Source organism: Ranitomeya variabilis, chromosome 1 (assembly GCF_051348905.1).
Source record: "Ranitomeya variabilis isolate aRanVar5 chromosome 1, aRanVar5.hap1, whole genome shotgun sequence".
Classification (NCBI taxonomy): domain Eukaryota; kingdom Metazoa; phylum Chordata; class Amphibia; order Anura; family Dendrobatidae; genus Ranitomeya; species Ranitomeya variabilis.
Genome location: NC_135232.1, coordinates 223629000 through 223646545, shown reverse-complemented (window position 1 = coordinate 223646545; position 17546 = coordinate 223629000). Strand labels below are relative to the sequence as shown.

At 45.5% G+C, this 17546-nt stretch overlaps 1 protein-coding gene across 1 annotated transcript in view; it reads right to left on the bottom strand.

Moving 5' to 3' along the window:
• CFAP251 (cilia and flagella associated protein 251) overlaps positions 1 to 17546 on the bottom strand; it is a 159903-nt gene that overhangs the window by 14725 nt on the left and 127632 nt on the right. Inside the window, exon 19 of the mRNA XM_077293132.1 lies at positions 8662 to 8805. Within this exon, the coding sequence (XP_077149247.1) occupies positions 8662 to 8805 (144 nt within the window). The remainder of the gene's footprint in view (positions 1 to 8661; positions 8806 to 17546) is intronic.

The following is a 17546-nucleotide window of genomic DNA, read 5'->3' as shown; positions in this document are numbered from 1 at the left end:
TATAGTTACGATATCGCTGTGTCTGACGCTACTGCGATCAGGGACCCCACTGAGAATCGTACGTCGTAGCAGATCGTTTGAAACTTTATTTCGTCGCTGGATCACCCGCTGACATCGCTGCATCGGCGTGTGTGACGCCGATGCAGCGATATCTTCACTGGTAACCAGGGTAAATATCGGGTTACTAAGCGCAGGGCCGCGCTTAGTAACCCGATGTTTACCCTGGTTACCATTGTAAATGTAAAAAAAAAAAAAACACTACATACTTACATTCCGGTGCCTGTCACGTCCCCGGGCGTCCGCTTCCCTGCACTCCTCCTGCATCCTGTGTCAGCGCCGGCCGGCCGTACATCAGAGCACAGCGGTGACGTCACCGCTCTGCTTTACGGCCGCGCTTACACAGGATGCAGGAGGAGTGCAGGGAAGCGGACGCCCGGGGACGTGACAGGCACCGGAATGTGAGTATGTGTTTTTTTTTTTTACATTTACAATGGTAACCAGGGTAAACATCGGGTTACTAAGCGCGGCCCTGCACTTAGTAACCCGATGTTTACCCTGGTTACCCGGGGACTTCGGCATCGTTGGTCGCTGGAGAGCTGTCTGTGTGACAGCTCTCCAGCGACCACACAGCGACTTACCAACGATCACGGCCAGGTCGTATCGCTGGTCGTGATCGTTGAAAAGTTGCTGAGTGTGACGGTACCCTTAGGAAGCTGTTGCAGGTGTTTTTTGTTAATTAATCTAATTTACTGAGATAATGACTTTTGGGTTTTCATCAGCTGTAAGACATAATCATCAACATAAACAGAAATAAACACTTGAAATAGATCACTCTGTGTGTAATGACTCTATATAATTTATGAGTTTCAATTTTTCTATTGAAGAACTGAAATAAATTAACTTTTTGATGATATTCTAATTTTGTGAAAAGCACCTGTATGTCTATGTAAAATTGACTTGCTGTAGATATGTTCCATCTTTTGAGCGTCTTTAACACCTACATGTTTCAAAAAACGCCATATGGTTAAATTAAGTGAGCGGATCATTCTTCAGGCCTTTTTTCACTCTGAAGACGCTCTATACTTTATAACATACATCAATTGAAAGGCTCAAAAGATGCCTGGGTGTCTTTATGAGCATTTTGACAGCGTTTTTGCTCCAAACAACGCTAGCAGTTTGTTCATTGCTCAATGGAGTTCAAATAACGCCTGGAAAAGGACAATAAAAAAGACACAAACAACACGATGTAAAAAAATCAAATATTTGAAAAAGCAGCAAGGAAAAAACAACAACAAAAGTTGAAAAGAAAGCTTCAGGAGTAATAATGCCAGCGTTTCCTGAAAAGTCTTCCTCTTGAAAAACTACATCGTATGTACATACTCTAAAGCTGGACCCAAGACTGGACTGGCTGTAATATATTAATTAACATTTTGTTATTACAGTAGGTCACTATTAGTGATGAGCGAATATACTCGGTACTCGAGATTTCCCGAGCACGCTCGGGTGTCCTCCGAGTATTTGTAAGTACTCGGAGATTTAGTTTTCATCGCCGCAGCTGAATGATTTACGTCTGTTAGCCAGGCTAAGGACATTTGGGGGTTGCCTGGTTGCTAGGGAATCCTCACATGTACTTATGCTGGCTAACAGATGTAAATCATTCAGCTGCGGCGCTGAGTACTTACAAATACTCTGAGGACACCCGAGCGTGCTCGGGAAATCTCGGGTACCGAGTATATTCGCTCATCACTAGTCACTATCATACATCAGAATATTGGGGAGTATTTACATCAGAATTTGTGAGCCAAAACCAGAAATGGGTCCCCAACACAGAATACTTGTGAATCTTTCAATTATACTTTCTTTGTGTAGATTCCACTAATGCTGCGTGCGTTACAAGTCAGCACTGGCCCTCTTGTGGATCGTGTGACATTTTTATGTCACGTGACCCCTGAGGCGGCCAATCAGCGCTGGCTTCACTTCTCCCTCAATCACATACATCCGGAGGAAGTGAAAGAGCAGGGTTTCCACTACTGTTGACCACTACTGTCCCTATAGTGGTTGACAACTAGCCATATTTGCCATTCAGGAGTCAAAGGCTTCTTCAGGCTTATTTTCTATTCGTTTTATTAATACTTCAGGGTACGTTCTCCAAGCTCAGACTCAGCAGCTGCATTTTAGACTGAAGATGAGATTTTATTAAAACAGGGATTATTGTGTACTCACCGTAAAATCCTTTTCTCCGAACCACTCATTGGGGGACACAGGACCATGGGTGTATGCTGCTGCCACTAGGAGGCTGACACTAAGTGAATATAAAAAATTAGCTTCTCCTCTGCAGTATACACCTACCACTGGCTCCAGCCCGAACCAGTTCAGTTACAAAGCAGTAGGAGATCATAAACCTCAAATAAAAGGTACAACACGTAAAATAAAAGAACAAGAACAAACCATCAGGCTTACAGGGTGGGTGCTGTGTCCCCCAATGAGTGGTTTGGAGAAAAGGATTTTACGGTGAGTACACAAAAATTCCTGTTTCTCCTTCACCTCATTGGGTGACACAGGACCATGGAATGTCCTAAAGCAGTCACGGAGTGGGGAACAAAATAACAGATCAAACTCCACATACCAATTGCCTAGAGGTGCGTTACCGCAGCCCGCAGAATCCGTCTGCCCAGGCCCGCATCTGCAGAGGCCTGAGTGTGGATATTGTAGTGCTTCGAGAATGTGAGCAGACTGGACCAAGTCGCAGCCTTGCAGACCTGTTCCACCGATGTCTGGTGCCAAATGGCCCAAGAATCGCCCACCGACCGAGTAGAGTGTGCCTTAATCCCCGCTGGGATAGGCTTGCCTTTGACATGGTAGGATTCGTGGATAGCTGAGCGAATCCACCTGGCTATCGTGGACTTTGATGCGGCTAATCCCTACCGATGACCCCCAGGAAGCACGAATAATGCGTCCTACTGACGGAAGGACGCCATCCTCGAGACGTACAGTACCTTCTGAGAGCCCTCACCATATCCAGAATGTGAAGAGCCCTCTCAATATGATATACCGGTGCCGGGCAAAACGAGGGCAGAACAATGTCCTCATTAAGGTGGAAAGAAGAGACCACCTTGGGCAAGAAGGATGGGGACGGTGTTATGATCCGGTGACCTTGGAGCCGCATGGACTTTCTCAGGAGTAGGTGGAACCTGTACTGACCGCAAACCCTAAACTGTCACCGCAACTAGAAGTAGCCGTGGGGTGTACCTAACACATCCTAGACACCTCGACACAGCCGGAGGACTAAATACCCCTATAGATGGAAATGGGAATTCTATCTTGCCTCAGAGCAGAACCCCAAAGGATAGGCAGCCCCCCACAAATATTGACTGTGAGTATTAGAAGAAAGACACACGCAGGCAGAAATGAGGATTTAGCTAAAGAGGCCACACTAGCTAAATAGGAAAGGATAGGACAGAATACTAAGCGGTCAGTATTAAAACCCTAAAAATATCCACAGCAGATAATACAAAAATTCCACCATCTAACTAAAGACATGGAATGTGTATCTGCATCTCCTGAGAATCCAACTAGACTGAAATATCCAAACACAGTCTAAGCTGGACAAGAAAAAACATTGAATAGTACTGAATTGTAAAGCACACAGCATGTGTGCTGTAGAAACAAAACCAGACACTTATCTTTGCTGATTTGGCAGCAGGGCAGGAGGAACCAGACAGAGATGCAAAACCTCCAAGAACAATGGACAACTGGCAAGGGCTAATGAATCCTGCACACCTAAATATCCCAGTCAGAGCTGCAATCAGCAGGGACACCTGCCCAGGATTGCAACCCAGGGACAACTGCATTGTCACCCAGTTGTAATCAAGGTTACCTGGTTAGGGGCCCACTCAGAAGTTTCGTCCCCCCCCCCCCCCGAACCAAAACCCAAGCCACGCCTCTGACCCCCAAGCAGAATTGGATGGAATGAGGGAATGGGCAACAAAGTTCCGGGGCTCGCTGCTAAAGGGCTAAAATCTTGTCTCAAAGGAGAATCACAAACCCTTGGGAGGTGTCCAGGATCATCCCCAAAAAGGATATTTGCTGAGCTGGAACGGGGTAGGACTTATTTAAATTTATCAGCCAGCCCAGGCGTGAAAGAGTATCCAGAGTGATACACACGCACTCCGCGCAGGCTAGGAAAGATGGTGCTTTGATTAGAAGGTCGTCTAAGTATGGCAACATGATCATGTCCCGAGAGTGCAGAATGGACATGACAGCCGCCATGACCTTCGTGAACACTCTGGAAGTGGTGGCTAGGCCAAAGGGCAAGGCTGTGAACAGGAAGTGTTCTTCGCGGACAGCGAAGCGTAGGAACTTCAGGTGAGGGGGAAAGATCGGGATGTGCAGATAAGCATCCTGAATGTCGATGGATGCTAGGAACTCCCCCTTCTCCATTGAGGTGATGACCGAGCGGAGGGACTCCATCCTGAAGTGCCGGACCTTGGCAAACTTGTTTAGAAGTTTCAGGTCCAGGATGGGAGGCAGGCTAGGAAAGATGGTGCTTTGATTAGAAGGTCATCTAAGTATGGCAACATGATCATGTCCCGAGAGTGCAGAATGGACATGACAGCCGCCATAACCTTTGTGAACACTCTGGGAGCGGTGGCTAGGCCAAAGGGCAAGGCTGTGAACTGGAAGTGTTCTTCGCGGACAGCGAAGCGTAGGAACTTCTGGTGAGGGGGAAAGATCGGGACTGAGCGGAGGGACTCCATCCTGAAGTGCCGGACCTTGGCAAACTTGTTTAGAAGTTTCAGGTCCAGGATGGGATGTACCACTCCGTCCTTCTTCGGAACCACAAATATGTTCGAGTAGAACCACTCGAACGTCTCGTTTTCTGGAACCGGAATCATGACCCTGTCATGGCGTAGTGAATCGATTGCTCGATAAAAGGACCGTGCCTGCGCCACTGTTTTGGGGGGACGAGAGGAAAATTCTATTTTGTATCCAGAGGACACCAGGTTCATTTGTTGTGAACGACAGAGAGCCAGGCCTGACAAAACAAAAGTAGGCGACCGCCTATCTTGCTGGTGTCGACCGGATAATGCCATGAGTCATTGCGCCGAAAATCTATGGGATCTGGCGCCCTTAGATCTGGACTGTTTGGGACGGCTCTTCCACAACTGGTTAATCCTGTACAAAACCTGGGGACCCCTATCCCTACGTGGAGATCGCCTAGATCCGGAATGAGCGGTCGTAGTGGACCAACCCAGATTGCTGCGAAAGGATCGGAAACAAGTCTGTTGCTGATACCGAAAGGGCCGCCTGGTCTTTTGCTGGGGAATGAATTTACTTTTCCCTCCTGTGGCATCAGAGATAAGCTGACCCAGCTTCTGTCCAAACAAACGACCGCTCTGGTAGCGCAGGGAGGTTAGGGACTTCTTAGACGAAGAGTCCGCTCGCCACTCCCTGAGCCACAGTGCCCTTCTAATGGTGATGGCGTTTGAGGCTGCCAGTACGCTGCAGTTAGCCACATCCAGAGAGGCGTGCACCAAATAGTCCCCGGTCAGAGAGATCTGATTGGACAGATCCACTGCTTGCGGGGGAAGGTTGCTGTCCTAAAAGGTTTTGGACAGGGTATCCGCCCAGGCGACCATCGCTTTAGCCACCCATTCCGCGGAAAAAGATGGGGCTAGTGCAGAGCCGGATACTTCAAAAACTGAGCGAGCAAGATTCTCTATCTGATGATCCGAGGGATTTTTGATAGAAGATCCATCTGTTAAGGAAAGGAGGGTCTTGGATGCCAGACGAGATACAGGAGGATCCACAGGAGTGGACTCGGCCCATTCCTTCAAAAGATCAGAAGAAAAAGGGTATCTCGCCTCAAGAGGCTTGTGCCCTGTGAAGCGTTTATCCGGCAGCTCCCTATGCCTGAACTATGCTTTGAAACTCCGGGTGGTTGGCAAACACTCTATAAGGACATTTGGTCCTCTTAAAGGACACCGCGTGATCCGGGGCGGAGATAGAGTCCTCGTCAACCTTCAGAGTCTGATTGACGGCCTCAATGAGAGTATCAACCGTCGCCTGATACTCCGGCGAGTCCAGGTCGAGAGACCCGTCAGACTCATACTCTGACCCCTGGTGAGGGGGAGCGAGAAGCGGAACTTACAGAAGCAGAAGTGCGAGAGTGCCCGGGTGACGTGCTATGGGTCAATTTTCTAGATGACTGTGTATTATGTGACTCGGAACGGCCCCTGCTGGCCGACGGTTCCAATATAATAGAGGAACCCTATAATGCAGGCAGACGGATGCCCCTACCCGTGGAGGAATCTTGGAGGGACTCAATCGCTTTAACCAGTGAAGACATGGAATGCGACAGTGATGAGGCTCACTCAGGGGGGCTAGGTACACTGATGTCGGTAGCGGCAGAGGGTTCCTGAGCGTTTTCGGGTTCACAGGCCTTACAAAATTGCATACTCTATCCCCGGGGCAATGAAATCTATTTTGTTAGCCTTCTTGAATGTCTTACATGACATGGTGTACCCCAGATGTCTCCCTGCTAATATGTCTCAATATTGAGGATTACCAGGGAATTACTGCAGAGAAGGGCCTATATCTGTACTGCAGCTCAGGTCTTACCCAGGTTTTGGGTCCCTGCAAGCATGGTCCTCACGGTGCCCTGCACTCCTCTGATGCTGGAGAAAATATGTCCGCTGGGGTGCTCCCGAAGAAAGAACGCCGGCCACTCCAGAGTCCCACACATGTGCTGAAATACAGCTGGAGATCCACCGGTGTGGAAAGATGGCCGCCGAGAATCTCAGGAGGCGTTCTCGTCCTGAACGAGAAGCGCCAAGAACGTGGGTGGAGCCGCCGCCTTGACGCAAGCTGGTGGGTGGGGCATCTGGATTGCGACCCAGCCTGGGCCAAAGCCAGGTAGTAAATGCACGGAGTCGGCCGAAGTGCACCCGTTGGACCGCGGAACGGAATGTGCGGCACCCTCGGGATGAGGTCCGGATTGCGGTCTGGACTAGACCGAAGCCGGGGAGTAAATTTCCAGCACCGGACGGAATGCACCAGGAGGACCGCGGAATGGAGCATGGGACTACCCGGGCCACACTGCCGCACCTGACACAGGCACTTACTGATCTGGCTTCACTCCACAGATGATCGGATGATGGGAATCACAGGGTTCTCCACTCTGCCGGCAGTTCAGGTGCTGCCTGGACGGTGCAGGGAACACCCTCCATCCACTATCCCTTTGTCAGGGAGGTGGAGAGGGACCGTCTGCCTCCTTCCATCACAGCTTTCAATCAGTGGTGATGCAGTGGGGGCCGCACGGATGCCATCAGAGCCTCTGTACATCCTAGGGGTTCATTACTCCAGGATGGGGCAGGGCTATTGTCCAGCTGTAAGTCTGGCTGCAGAAGGGGGTACACATGTTCCCGTCTATTGTTGGTGCGGGAAGATCGGTGTCCTGAAGGGATCCGTCGCCCCTGTAATCCATTAAAAGGAATCAAAAATTAAAAAGTAAAAAAAACCCCTGAAAATAAAAAATTGTGGTCTGAATAGCAGACCCATATGCCTCCTACAGACACTAAGCATGAACTGGTTTGGGCTGGAGCCAGTGGGTGGTGTATACTGCAGAGGAGGAGCTAATTTTTATATATCCACTTTGTGTCAGCCTCCTAGTGGAAACAGCATACACCCATGGTCTGTGTCCCCCAATGAGGCGAAGGAGAAAAAACTTTTCCACACACTATGGAGAAAATCTGCAGCGTAAAATAAGTGGCATGGTGGATTTTACATCTGCATTCTGTCAATTTATGCTGTGCTATTCACTGCGGATTTGAGCCATTGCAATGCGAAAGGTGCAATCTACGGTAAATCTGCAGCAAACTGAATAAAAATTACCTTGGAATTGAATGTTTCTAATTTGCTGCAGAATATTAGCTACTGAAATTCTTCAGTATAGAGCATATTTATAATGTGTAGAAATTTATATGTAAGGGAAGTTTATTATGAATTGTGATGAGCGAACGTGGTCGGATAAGGTGTTATTCGCAATGCTCGTGTGCTATCCTAGTGTCTTCGACGTGCTTATCAGGCAATCCCTGCATATGTTGCGGCTGTTAAAAAGTTGCGAGACATGCAGCCGCAGGGACTCGAACATATTTTTCAAGCACGCTGAAGTCACTCAGCCCACAAGCATGCTCGGATAACACCTTACCCAAGTACGTTCGCTAATCACCAATTATGAACAGTTACCTAATATATACCATGAACACATGGATGTCCCAGTAAGCCCACATTCACACGTTCAGTATTTTACATCAGTATTTGTAAGACAATCTCTGTAGTGCAAAAATCAGAGGAAAAGTATAATAGAAACATGTCACCACTTCTGTATTTATCACCCACTCCTGGTTTTGGCTTACAAATACTGATGGAAAATATTGACCAAATACTGAACGTGTGAACATGGCCTTATGCTCATTTCAGTACACACTTAGGTTGCCATAATAACATTAGATAATAAAAAAAAAAATCTGAATGACAGAAATCACTTTGCTAAGTTTTGCTATTACTTTCGTCAAAATAACGTTTTGTCATTTCAATAAATTATTAATACTGGCAATAAAATAATCTCTAGAGATCTCGAGTTTTGGTAAATGAAATGACCTCTTGCTCTGTTGGGTAATATCCTAATGCTCGCATGATGAAAGGAACTTCTTTCAAGGGAATACGAGTTGAAACTTGTCTGGTCTCCATTGTATCTATGCTCTGGTTACACAGTTGTGCGTAGTAAAAGTAATCTTCCAGCTCCTAAAAGACAAAAAAGACACTAGTAAGTAGCTGCAGTACAGAGGACATATGTAGATATATATGTACTCATATAATAAGGTGGACTAATTAAACTTAATCTTTGTAATTAAACATAGTATATTACACTTAAATATCAACGACGCTTAAGCAGATGTGCACATGTTGTGACCTAGCAAAGACCCTCTGGCATGGTAACATTAAAAAGGACCCTTTCATTGTATATAATATTTTTAAACAATTTTATTGACAACTAAAGGGTTTTTTTCCAATGGAGAAAGTTATCAGCTATGCACAGGATAAGTGATAATTTGCTGATTGCTATGAATCCCAGCCACTGGACAAAGAAAGAAAAAGAAGCCACTATATGGTATGCACACCACCCAAAATCATGTAGTATAAAACAGATAGCTTTATTCACAACAATATTAAAAACAATTAAAAACAAATACAACACTCCACCACATGACCCAATGCCTATGTGAACAATAGCATTACATAATAGTACATACTACGAAGATGAATAAGGTGGCGACCAGAAGAAATCTACCTATAATAATATGCAGATGATACAATACTGAACCAAACAATGACAGGGTAAATGATACCCACCAATAAGTCATGAGAACATAAACAAAGCCAAGAATCAAATGAATCACAACAAATAAGTCACAGGGATATAATAAAGCCCTGTAGAAAAAATAGATGGTAAAGTGCTGAGGCATAGATATACAGTCCAACCCGTCAAGTCAGTAATGATGCTGCTGGAAAAAGGGTAAGAAATAAATCACCCAAGAGTAAGATACATATTGGCAGCCAAACACAGGAGTAGGGAGTGGACACCCAAAGCGTATCGCTGTTACCAGGACAGCTTCGCCAGCCACTGGTACCCTGTCTTTAATCACTCCATTAAATAAAGTGGCTGTTGACCATGTACACTATCGTTTCAAAGTTTAGAGTCACTTAGAAATTTCCTTTTTTTTCTTAAAGAAAAGCACACTTTTTTCCAATGAAGCCAACATTAAATTATTCAGAAATACACTCTAAACATTGTTATTGTGGTAAATGACTATTCTAGCTGCAAACGTCTGGTTTGTAATGCAATATCTTCATAGGTGTATAGAGGCCCATTTCCAACAACCATCACTCCAGTGTTCTTATGGTATTTTGTGTTTGCTAACTGTGTAAGAAGGCTAATGGATGGTTAGAATACCCTTGAAAACCCTTGTGCAAGTATGTTAGCACAGCTGAATACAGTTTGGCTGATTATAGAAGCTATAAACCTGACCTTCCTTTGAGCTTTTTGAGAAACTGGAGCATTACATTTGTTGGTTCCATTAAACTCTCAAAATGGCCAGAAAAAAAGAACTTTCATGAGACACTCGACAGTCTATTCTTGTTCTTAGATATGAAGGCTATTCCATGGGAGAAATTGCCAAGAAACTGAAGATTTCCAAGAACGGTGTGTACTACTCCCTTCAGAGAGCACAAACAGGCTCTAGCCAGAGTAGAAAGAGAAGTAGGAGGCCCAGCTGCACAACTGAGCAACAAGACAAGTACATTAGAGTCTGTAGTTTGAAAAATCGACACGTCACAGGTCCTCAACTGGCAGCTTCATGAAATAGTACACGCAAAACGCCAGTGTCAACGTCTACAGTGAAGAGGCGACTCCGGGATGCTGGCCTTCAGGGCACAGTGGCAAAGAAAGAGCCATATCTGAGACTGGCTAATAAAAGGAAAAGATTAATATGGGCAAAATAACACAGACATTGGACAGAGGAAGATTGGAAAAAAGTGTTATGGACAGACGAATCCAAGTTTGAGGTGGATCACACAGAAGAATATTTGTGAGACGCAGAACAGCTGAAAAGATGCTGGAAGAGTGCCTGACACCATCTGTCAAGCATGGTGGAGGTAATGTTATGGTCTGGGATTGCTTTGGTGCTGGTAAAGTGGGAGATTTGTGCAAGGTAAAAGGGATTTTGAATAAGGAAGTCTATCACTCCATTTTGCAGCACCATGCCATACCCTGTGGACAGCGCTTGATTGGAGCCAATTTCATCCTACAACAAGACAATGACCCAAAGCACACCTCCAAATTATGCAAGAACTATTTAGGGAAGAAGCAGGCAGCTGGTATTCTATCTGTAATGGAGTGGCCAACATAGTCACCAGATCTCAACTCCATTGAGCTGTTGTGGGAGCAGCCTGACCGTATGGTACGCAAAAAGTGCCCAAAAAGTCAAACCAACTTGTGGGAGAGGCTTCTGGAAGCATGGGGTGAAATTTCTCCAGATTACCGCAGCAAATTAACTGCTAGAATGCCAAAGGTCTGCAATGCTGTAATTGCTGCAAAGGGAGCATTCTTTGACGAAAGCAAAGTTTGAAGGAGAAAATTATTATTTCAAATAAAAATCTTTTTTTTTTTAACCTTGTCAATGTCTGGACTAGATTTTCAATTAATTTTGCAACTCATTTGATTAATAAAAGTATGAGTTATCATGTAAAACACAAAATTGTCTGGGTGACCCTAAACTTTGGAACGGTAGAGTATGTCACCGCATCATTCATTGTCATTGGGACTGCCAAGCACAGTGAGTCCTCTGCAGAACTCCATTCTCTGGACTATTGAGTATTAAGACCCCTGTCATCAGCAACTTACCACCTATCCTGTGGATAGGTGAGAAATGTATATCTTGGTACAAATCCTTAAAACGGTTGCTCTGCTACTATTAGATATTCTACCTATATGGAAAGGTAATCAATATTGATCAGTGGGGTCCGATGCCCATCAGCCCCACCAATCAGCGGTTCTTGGTGCCACAGCCAGGTATTAGCAGTTTTGGAGTTGAACAGTAAAGCTCAGTCAACTGTGTAGTGGCCACGACCAGATACTGCAGATCCACACCTATTTATTTGACTAGGTGCGGCCCGGCAGCGACTACTACACAGTTTATGTAGCTGTACTGTTCAGCTGTGAAAATTGCTAACATATGGCTGGTGTTAGCAACGAGCTAATTGGTGAGGTTCCCGGGTGTTGGACTCCCACCGATCTGATATTGATCACCTATCCTTAGAAAAGGTCATCAACATAAAAGTGATGGAGAAACCCTTAAAGTCATACATTTTAATATTTTGAATCCACCATCTCTGTGCTGATAGACATTTCACATAACATTTTGCAATTTCTACCATTCAGCTAAATGTATTTCATTAACGCTAAAAATACTAAAATATTAGTGATATTATTGACGGTATACCTCATAGCTATCAAATAGTTTAATCGTATACATGTATATTAGACCTGACATCAGGTCTTGCCATTTGGAGACGATCTGCAGCTACAGAAGTTGGTTTTGGTGTAGTGTGAATGGATGATGCTGAAAAATACTATAAGTAATTGCAGTACTAGTACTGGTTGTATGCATTTTACTTAGAAAAACAGTTGAGGAATTCTAGCAAGACATGATATTTTGGAGTGAATTTAGATGCATGCATAGTTTGCTGCAGTCATCCCAAAAATACCTTCCATGCCATAATAGACATGAAATGTTTTTTAACCTTCAGTTAGTTGCACCAAAATACTTACTTTTTTAGTCGGGTGGGGTCCATAGGATCCCAGTTTTCATACAGAAAAATAAACAACATATATTAAAGAAGAATGTTTACTTTATTTAGGAACTTGAGGTGCAACATTATAGCTAAGTGATAATGTAACATTTCAGTAATCAACAAAATGTTAACACCTAAATATGTACTATGAAAAAACAAGTACCGGTAATTATTTGGCACAAGAATTACAGTACAGATCAAAAGTTTGGACACACCTTCTCATTTAAAGATTTTTCTGTGTTTTCATGACTATGAAAATTGTACATTCACACTGAAGGCATCAAAACTATGAATTAACACATGTGGAATTATATACTTAACAAAAAAGTGTGAAACAACTGAAATTATGTCTTATATTCTAGGTTCTTCAAAGTAGCCACCTTTTGCTTTGATGACTGCTTTGCACACTCTTGGCATTCTCTTGATGAGCTTCAAGAGGTAGTCGCCGGGAATGGTTTTCACTTCACAGGTGTGCCCTGTCAGGTTTAATAAGTGGGATTTCTTGCCTTATAAATGGTGTTGGGACCATCAGTTGTGTTGTGCAGAAGTCTGGTGGATACACAGCTGATAGTCCTACTGAATAGACTGTTAGAATTTGTATTATGGCAAGAAAAAAGCAGCTAAGTAAAGAAAAAAGAGTGGCCATCATTACTTTAAGAAATGAAGGTCAGTCAGTCTGAAAAATTGGGAAAACTTTGAAAGTGTCCCCAAGTGCAGTGGCAAAAACCATCAAGCGCTACAAAGAAACTGGCTCACATGAGGACCGCCTCAGGAAAGGAAGACCAAGAGTCACCTCTGCTTCTGAGGATAAGTTTATCCGAGTCACCAGCCTCAGAAATCGCAGGTTAACAGCAGCTCAGATTAGAGACCAGGTCAATGCCACACAGAGTTCTAGCAGCAGACACATCTCTACAACAACTGTTGAGAGGAGACTTTGTGCAGCAGGCCATCATGGTAAAATAGCTGCTAGGAAACCACTGCTAAGGACAGGCAACAAGTAGTTAAGACTTGTTTGGGCTAAAGAACACAAGGAATGGACATTAGACCAGTGGAAATCTGTGCTTTGGTCTGATGAGTCCAAATTTGAGATCTTTGGTTCCAACCACCGTATCTTTGTGCGACGCAGAAAAGGTGAACGGATGGACTCTACATGCCTGGTTCCCACCGTGAAGCATGGAGGAGGAGGTGTGATGGTGTGGGGGTGATTTGCTGGTGACACTGTTAGGGATTTATTCAAAATTGAAGGCATACTGAACCAGCATGGCTGCCACAGCATCTTGCAGCGGCATGCTATTCCATCCGTTTGCGTTTAGTTGGACCATCATTTATTTTTCAACAGGACAATGACCTCAAACACACCTCCAGGCTGTGTAAGGGCTATTTGACCAAGAAGGAGAGTTATGGGGTGCTACGCCAGATGAACCTGAACCCAATCGAGATGGTTTGGGGTGAGATGGACCGCAGAGTGAAGGCAAAAGGGCCAAAAAGTGCTAAGCATCTCTGGGAACTCCTTCAAGATTGTTGGAAGACCATTCCCGGTGACTACCTCTTGAAGTTCATCAAAAGAATGCCAAGAGTGTGCAAAGCAGTCATCAAAGCAAAAGGTGGCTACTTTGAAGAACCTAGAATATAAGACATAATTTCAGTTGTTTCACACTTTTTTATTAAGTATATAATTAGAGATGAGCGGTGTTCGAGTCGAACTGTTCGCCAATTTCAAATTCAAGCTGTTTTGGGCGGTGTTCGAGCCGTTCGACGAACCCGAACAATTTGCTTAAAATTCGGCTGTTCGAGTTTCTGTTCGATAACTGTTCGTTCACCAAAAGCCTAGCTTGATTTGCACATTAAAACTGTTTATCATTGTTAATGGACTGTTTCAGTGTATAGTGGGTGGGGGATAGATCTGTGCTGAAATAACGCCGATCTCCATTTTTTTTTTATTTCCTGCATTTACAGAGGGGCGGTGCAGTCTCTCAGCCTATCAGTAGTGCACACACACACATCAATGTGCATGTGATGCACACAAGCAAGGGCATGTGTCATTGGCTGTGTATGTCACATGTCCTTGCCCTATAAGAACCAGCCATTTGCCCCGTCGCCACCATTTCCTCACTGCTACAGCTTAGTGTTAGACGGCACCGCTGCTGCTGTGGGCGCTATACAGACTAAGAGTGTTTTTTTGGAGCGAATTGTCAGAGAGATAGATTTAGGGAGTCGGGACTAGTTGTAATATCAGCCCTGTTCAGGGTAGGTTACGGCAGTTCATAGCACTGTTTGCCAGGCAGGTCTGAGCCAGTGCTGTGCAAGTGTTAGTCACAGCAATTGGTGTAATGTAGCTCAGCCAATCCTTTTGGGCTAGTAGAATTGTCTGATAGTCATCTGAGTAGCCCGCCTGTGAAGCTAGCAACACCACCTATGTATCTCAATTTTTACTGCATCTAACCCAGTAAATCGTTTTGGGGTTTTGGGCTTAGTAGCAATGTCTGCACGTCAGCAGAGTAGCCCGCCTGTGAAACTAACTACACCGCCTGTGTATCTCTATTTTCACTGCATCTAATCCAATTAATAGTTTTGGGCCTAGGAGCAGTGTCTGCACATCAGCAGAGTAGCCCGAATGTGAAACAAACTATATACCGCCTGTGTATCTCAATTTTGACTGCATCTAATCCAGTTAATAGTTTTGGGCCTAGGAGCAGTGTCTGCACGTCAGCAGAGTAGCCCGCCTGTGAAACAAACTATACCACCTGTGTATCTCAATTTTTACTGCATCTAATCCAGTTAATAGTTTAGGGCCTGGGAGCAGTGTCTGCACGTCAGCAGAGTAGCCAGCCTGTGAAACAAACTATACCGCCTGTGTATCTCAATTTTTACTGCATCTAATCCAGTTAATAGTTTTGGGCCTAGGAGCAGTGTCTGCACTGTCCGACGAGCCCTGGTGCAATACGTTATGACGTATAGCCTGGGCCACCGAGCTCAAGAGGTGGGGCAAATCACGCTGCAGGAGTGGTCTCAGATCAGGGACCTATGCACCCTTATGCACAGTTTTGAAATAGCAACGAAGATGTTTAGTGCTGACGATGCCATTATCAGCATGACCATTCCGGTGATTTACATGCTGGAGCACATCTTACACAGTGTTCGGAGTCAGGTGGTGGAACAAGAGGAGGAGGAGGAACAGGAGGAGTCGTATGCGGAAGGGATCATATCTCCAAGGTCAAGAAGGTTGGCAGCACCAAGGCGGCTGGCATTGGAGGCTGGGGGAGAGGGATTACCGAGGGCGCATGGTAGCAGCCAAACTGTTGAGGAAGGTGCAGGAGGCGAGGAAGAAGTGGAGGACGAACTGGCGCTGGGCATGGAAGACTCACCAGATGAGGGAGACCTTGATCAAATTTCTGTTGTGCGAGGTTGGGGGGAGAGGGCAGACGAAGGAAGCATGATTCTCACCTCGCCACCACCAAGACAACAAGGACTTGGTCCTCCTGGATGCGCAAGACACATGAGTGTCTTCTTGCTGCACTACCTGCAACATGACCCACGGATTGTCAGAATCCGAAGTAATGCCGACTACTGGATTGCCACACTCTTAGATCCCCGGTACAAAAGCAAATTTGTCGAAATAATTCCTGCCATAGAAAGGGATTCACGCATGCAGGAGTATCAGCAGAGACTGTTACAGAATCTAACATCAGCTTTTCCACAAAACACCAGTGGTGCACGTACTCAATCTCTGAGTTCTAACTTGCCAACCGTGGGACTATCGAGTCATCACTCTAACCGTAACAGTAACATCATATCTGGTGGTAACAGCAATTTTTTCCAATCGTTTCAAGATTTTTTTAGACCATCCTTTGCAAGGCCACAGGAGACAAGAAGTCTGACGCACAGCCAACGCCTAGAGAGGATGGTACAAGAGAATCTCCAATTTAACATCGATGCCATGATTGTGGAACTGGACCCTTGCTCATTTTGGGCTTCCAATCTTGAAAAATGGCCTGAGCTCGCCACTCACGCCTTGGAGATCTTGTCGTGCCCCGCAGCCAGCGTTCTCTCTGAACGTGTGTTCAGCGCTGCTGGTGGTGTGCTGACAGATAAGCGCACGCGGCTGTCCAGTGACAATGTAGACAGACTAATGTTCATCAAGATGAACAAATCCTGGATCCGCAAGGACTTTTCTACCCCTGTGTCATCTTGGGGAGACTAAAAGCTTGATGATTTTTGAAAATCAGCTCACCAACCATTTAAAAAAACTCTGGCGAAATTGATGCCACTTAAGTGGTGTCTGTGGCCGAATTTTTTAAAAAAATGGAGACTCTTATTTAGTTCCCTTGCTGAGTTTTACATGACGTTGCCATCGTCAATTCCAGGTGGGTGGGGTCGTCTGCAGAGTTGTTTACTCATACTATGGCCTGGGATTCAGAGGTCTGCTCCAAAGCTTCAGTGTCTGCTAGTCAGCAGAGTAGCCCAGCCACCCACCGCCTGTTTACCTAAGTACTATTTTTAACGGTATCTGGCCCAGGAAATCCTTTTGGGCCTAGTAGAATTTAGTGCTACTCAGCAGCGTACCCCACCCATGAAGCAAGCTACACCGCCTGTTTACCTAACTACTATTTTGTAATGGCATCTAGCCCAGGAAATCCTTTTGGGCCTAGTAGAATTTGGTGCTACTCAGCAGCGTACCCCACCCATGATGCAAGCTACACCGCCTGTTTACCTAAGTACTATTTTGTAATGGCATCTAGCCCAGGAAATCCTTTTGGGCCTAGTAGAATTTGGTGCTACTCAGCAGCGTACTTCACCCATGAAGCAAGCTACACCGCCTGTTTACCTAACTACTATTTTGTAACGGCATCTAGCCCGGGAAATCCTTTTGGGCCTAGTAGAATTTAGTGCTACTCAGCAGCATACCCCACTCATGAAGCAAACTACACCGCCTGTGTCACGCTTGAGCCCAGACTGGTTGGCGCGGGCGTGTGGCCCCACTGGACCACAGACCAAACTTCCCTGGAAGGGACGTAACTAAGTAGCTTCCTAGGTGTTCGCTGGAGCCTCCGATGGTGAGGTCAGACTTGTGCAATAGGAAGCTACCAGGTACCACTCCAGGGTGATGTCTGGCTGTGGCTGCTGATCCCACC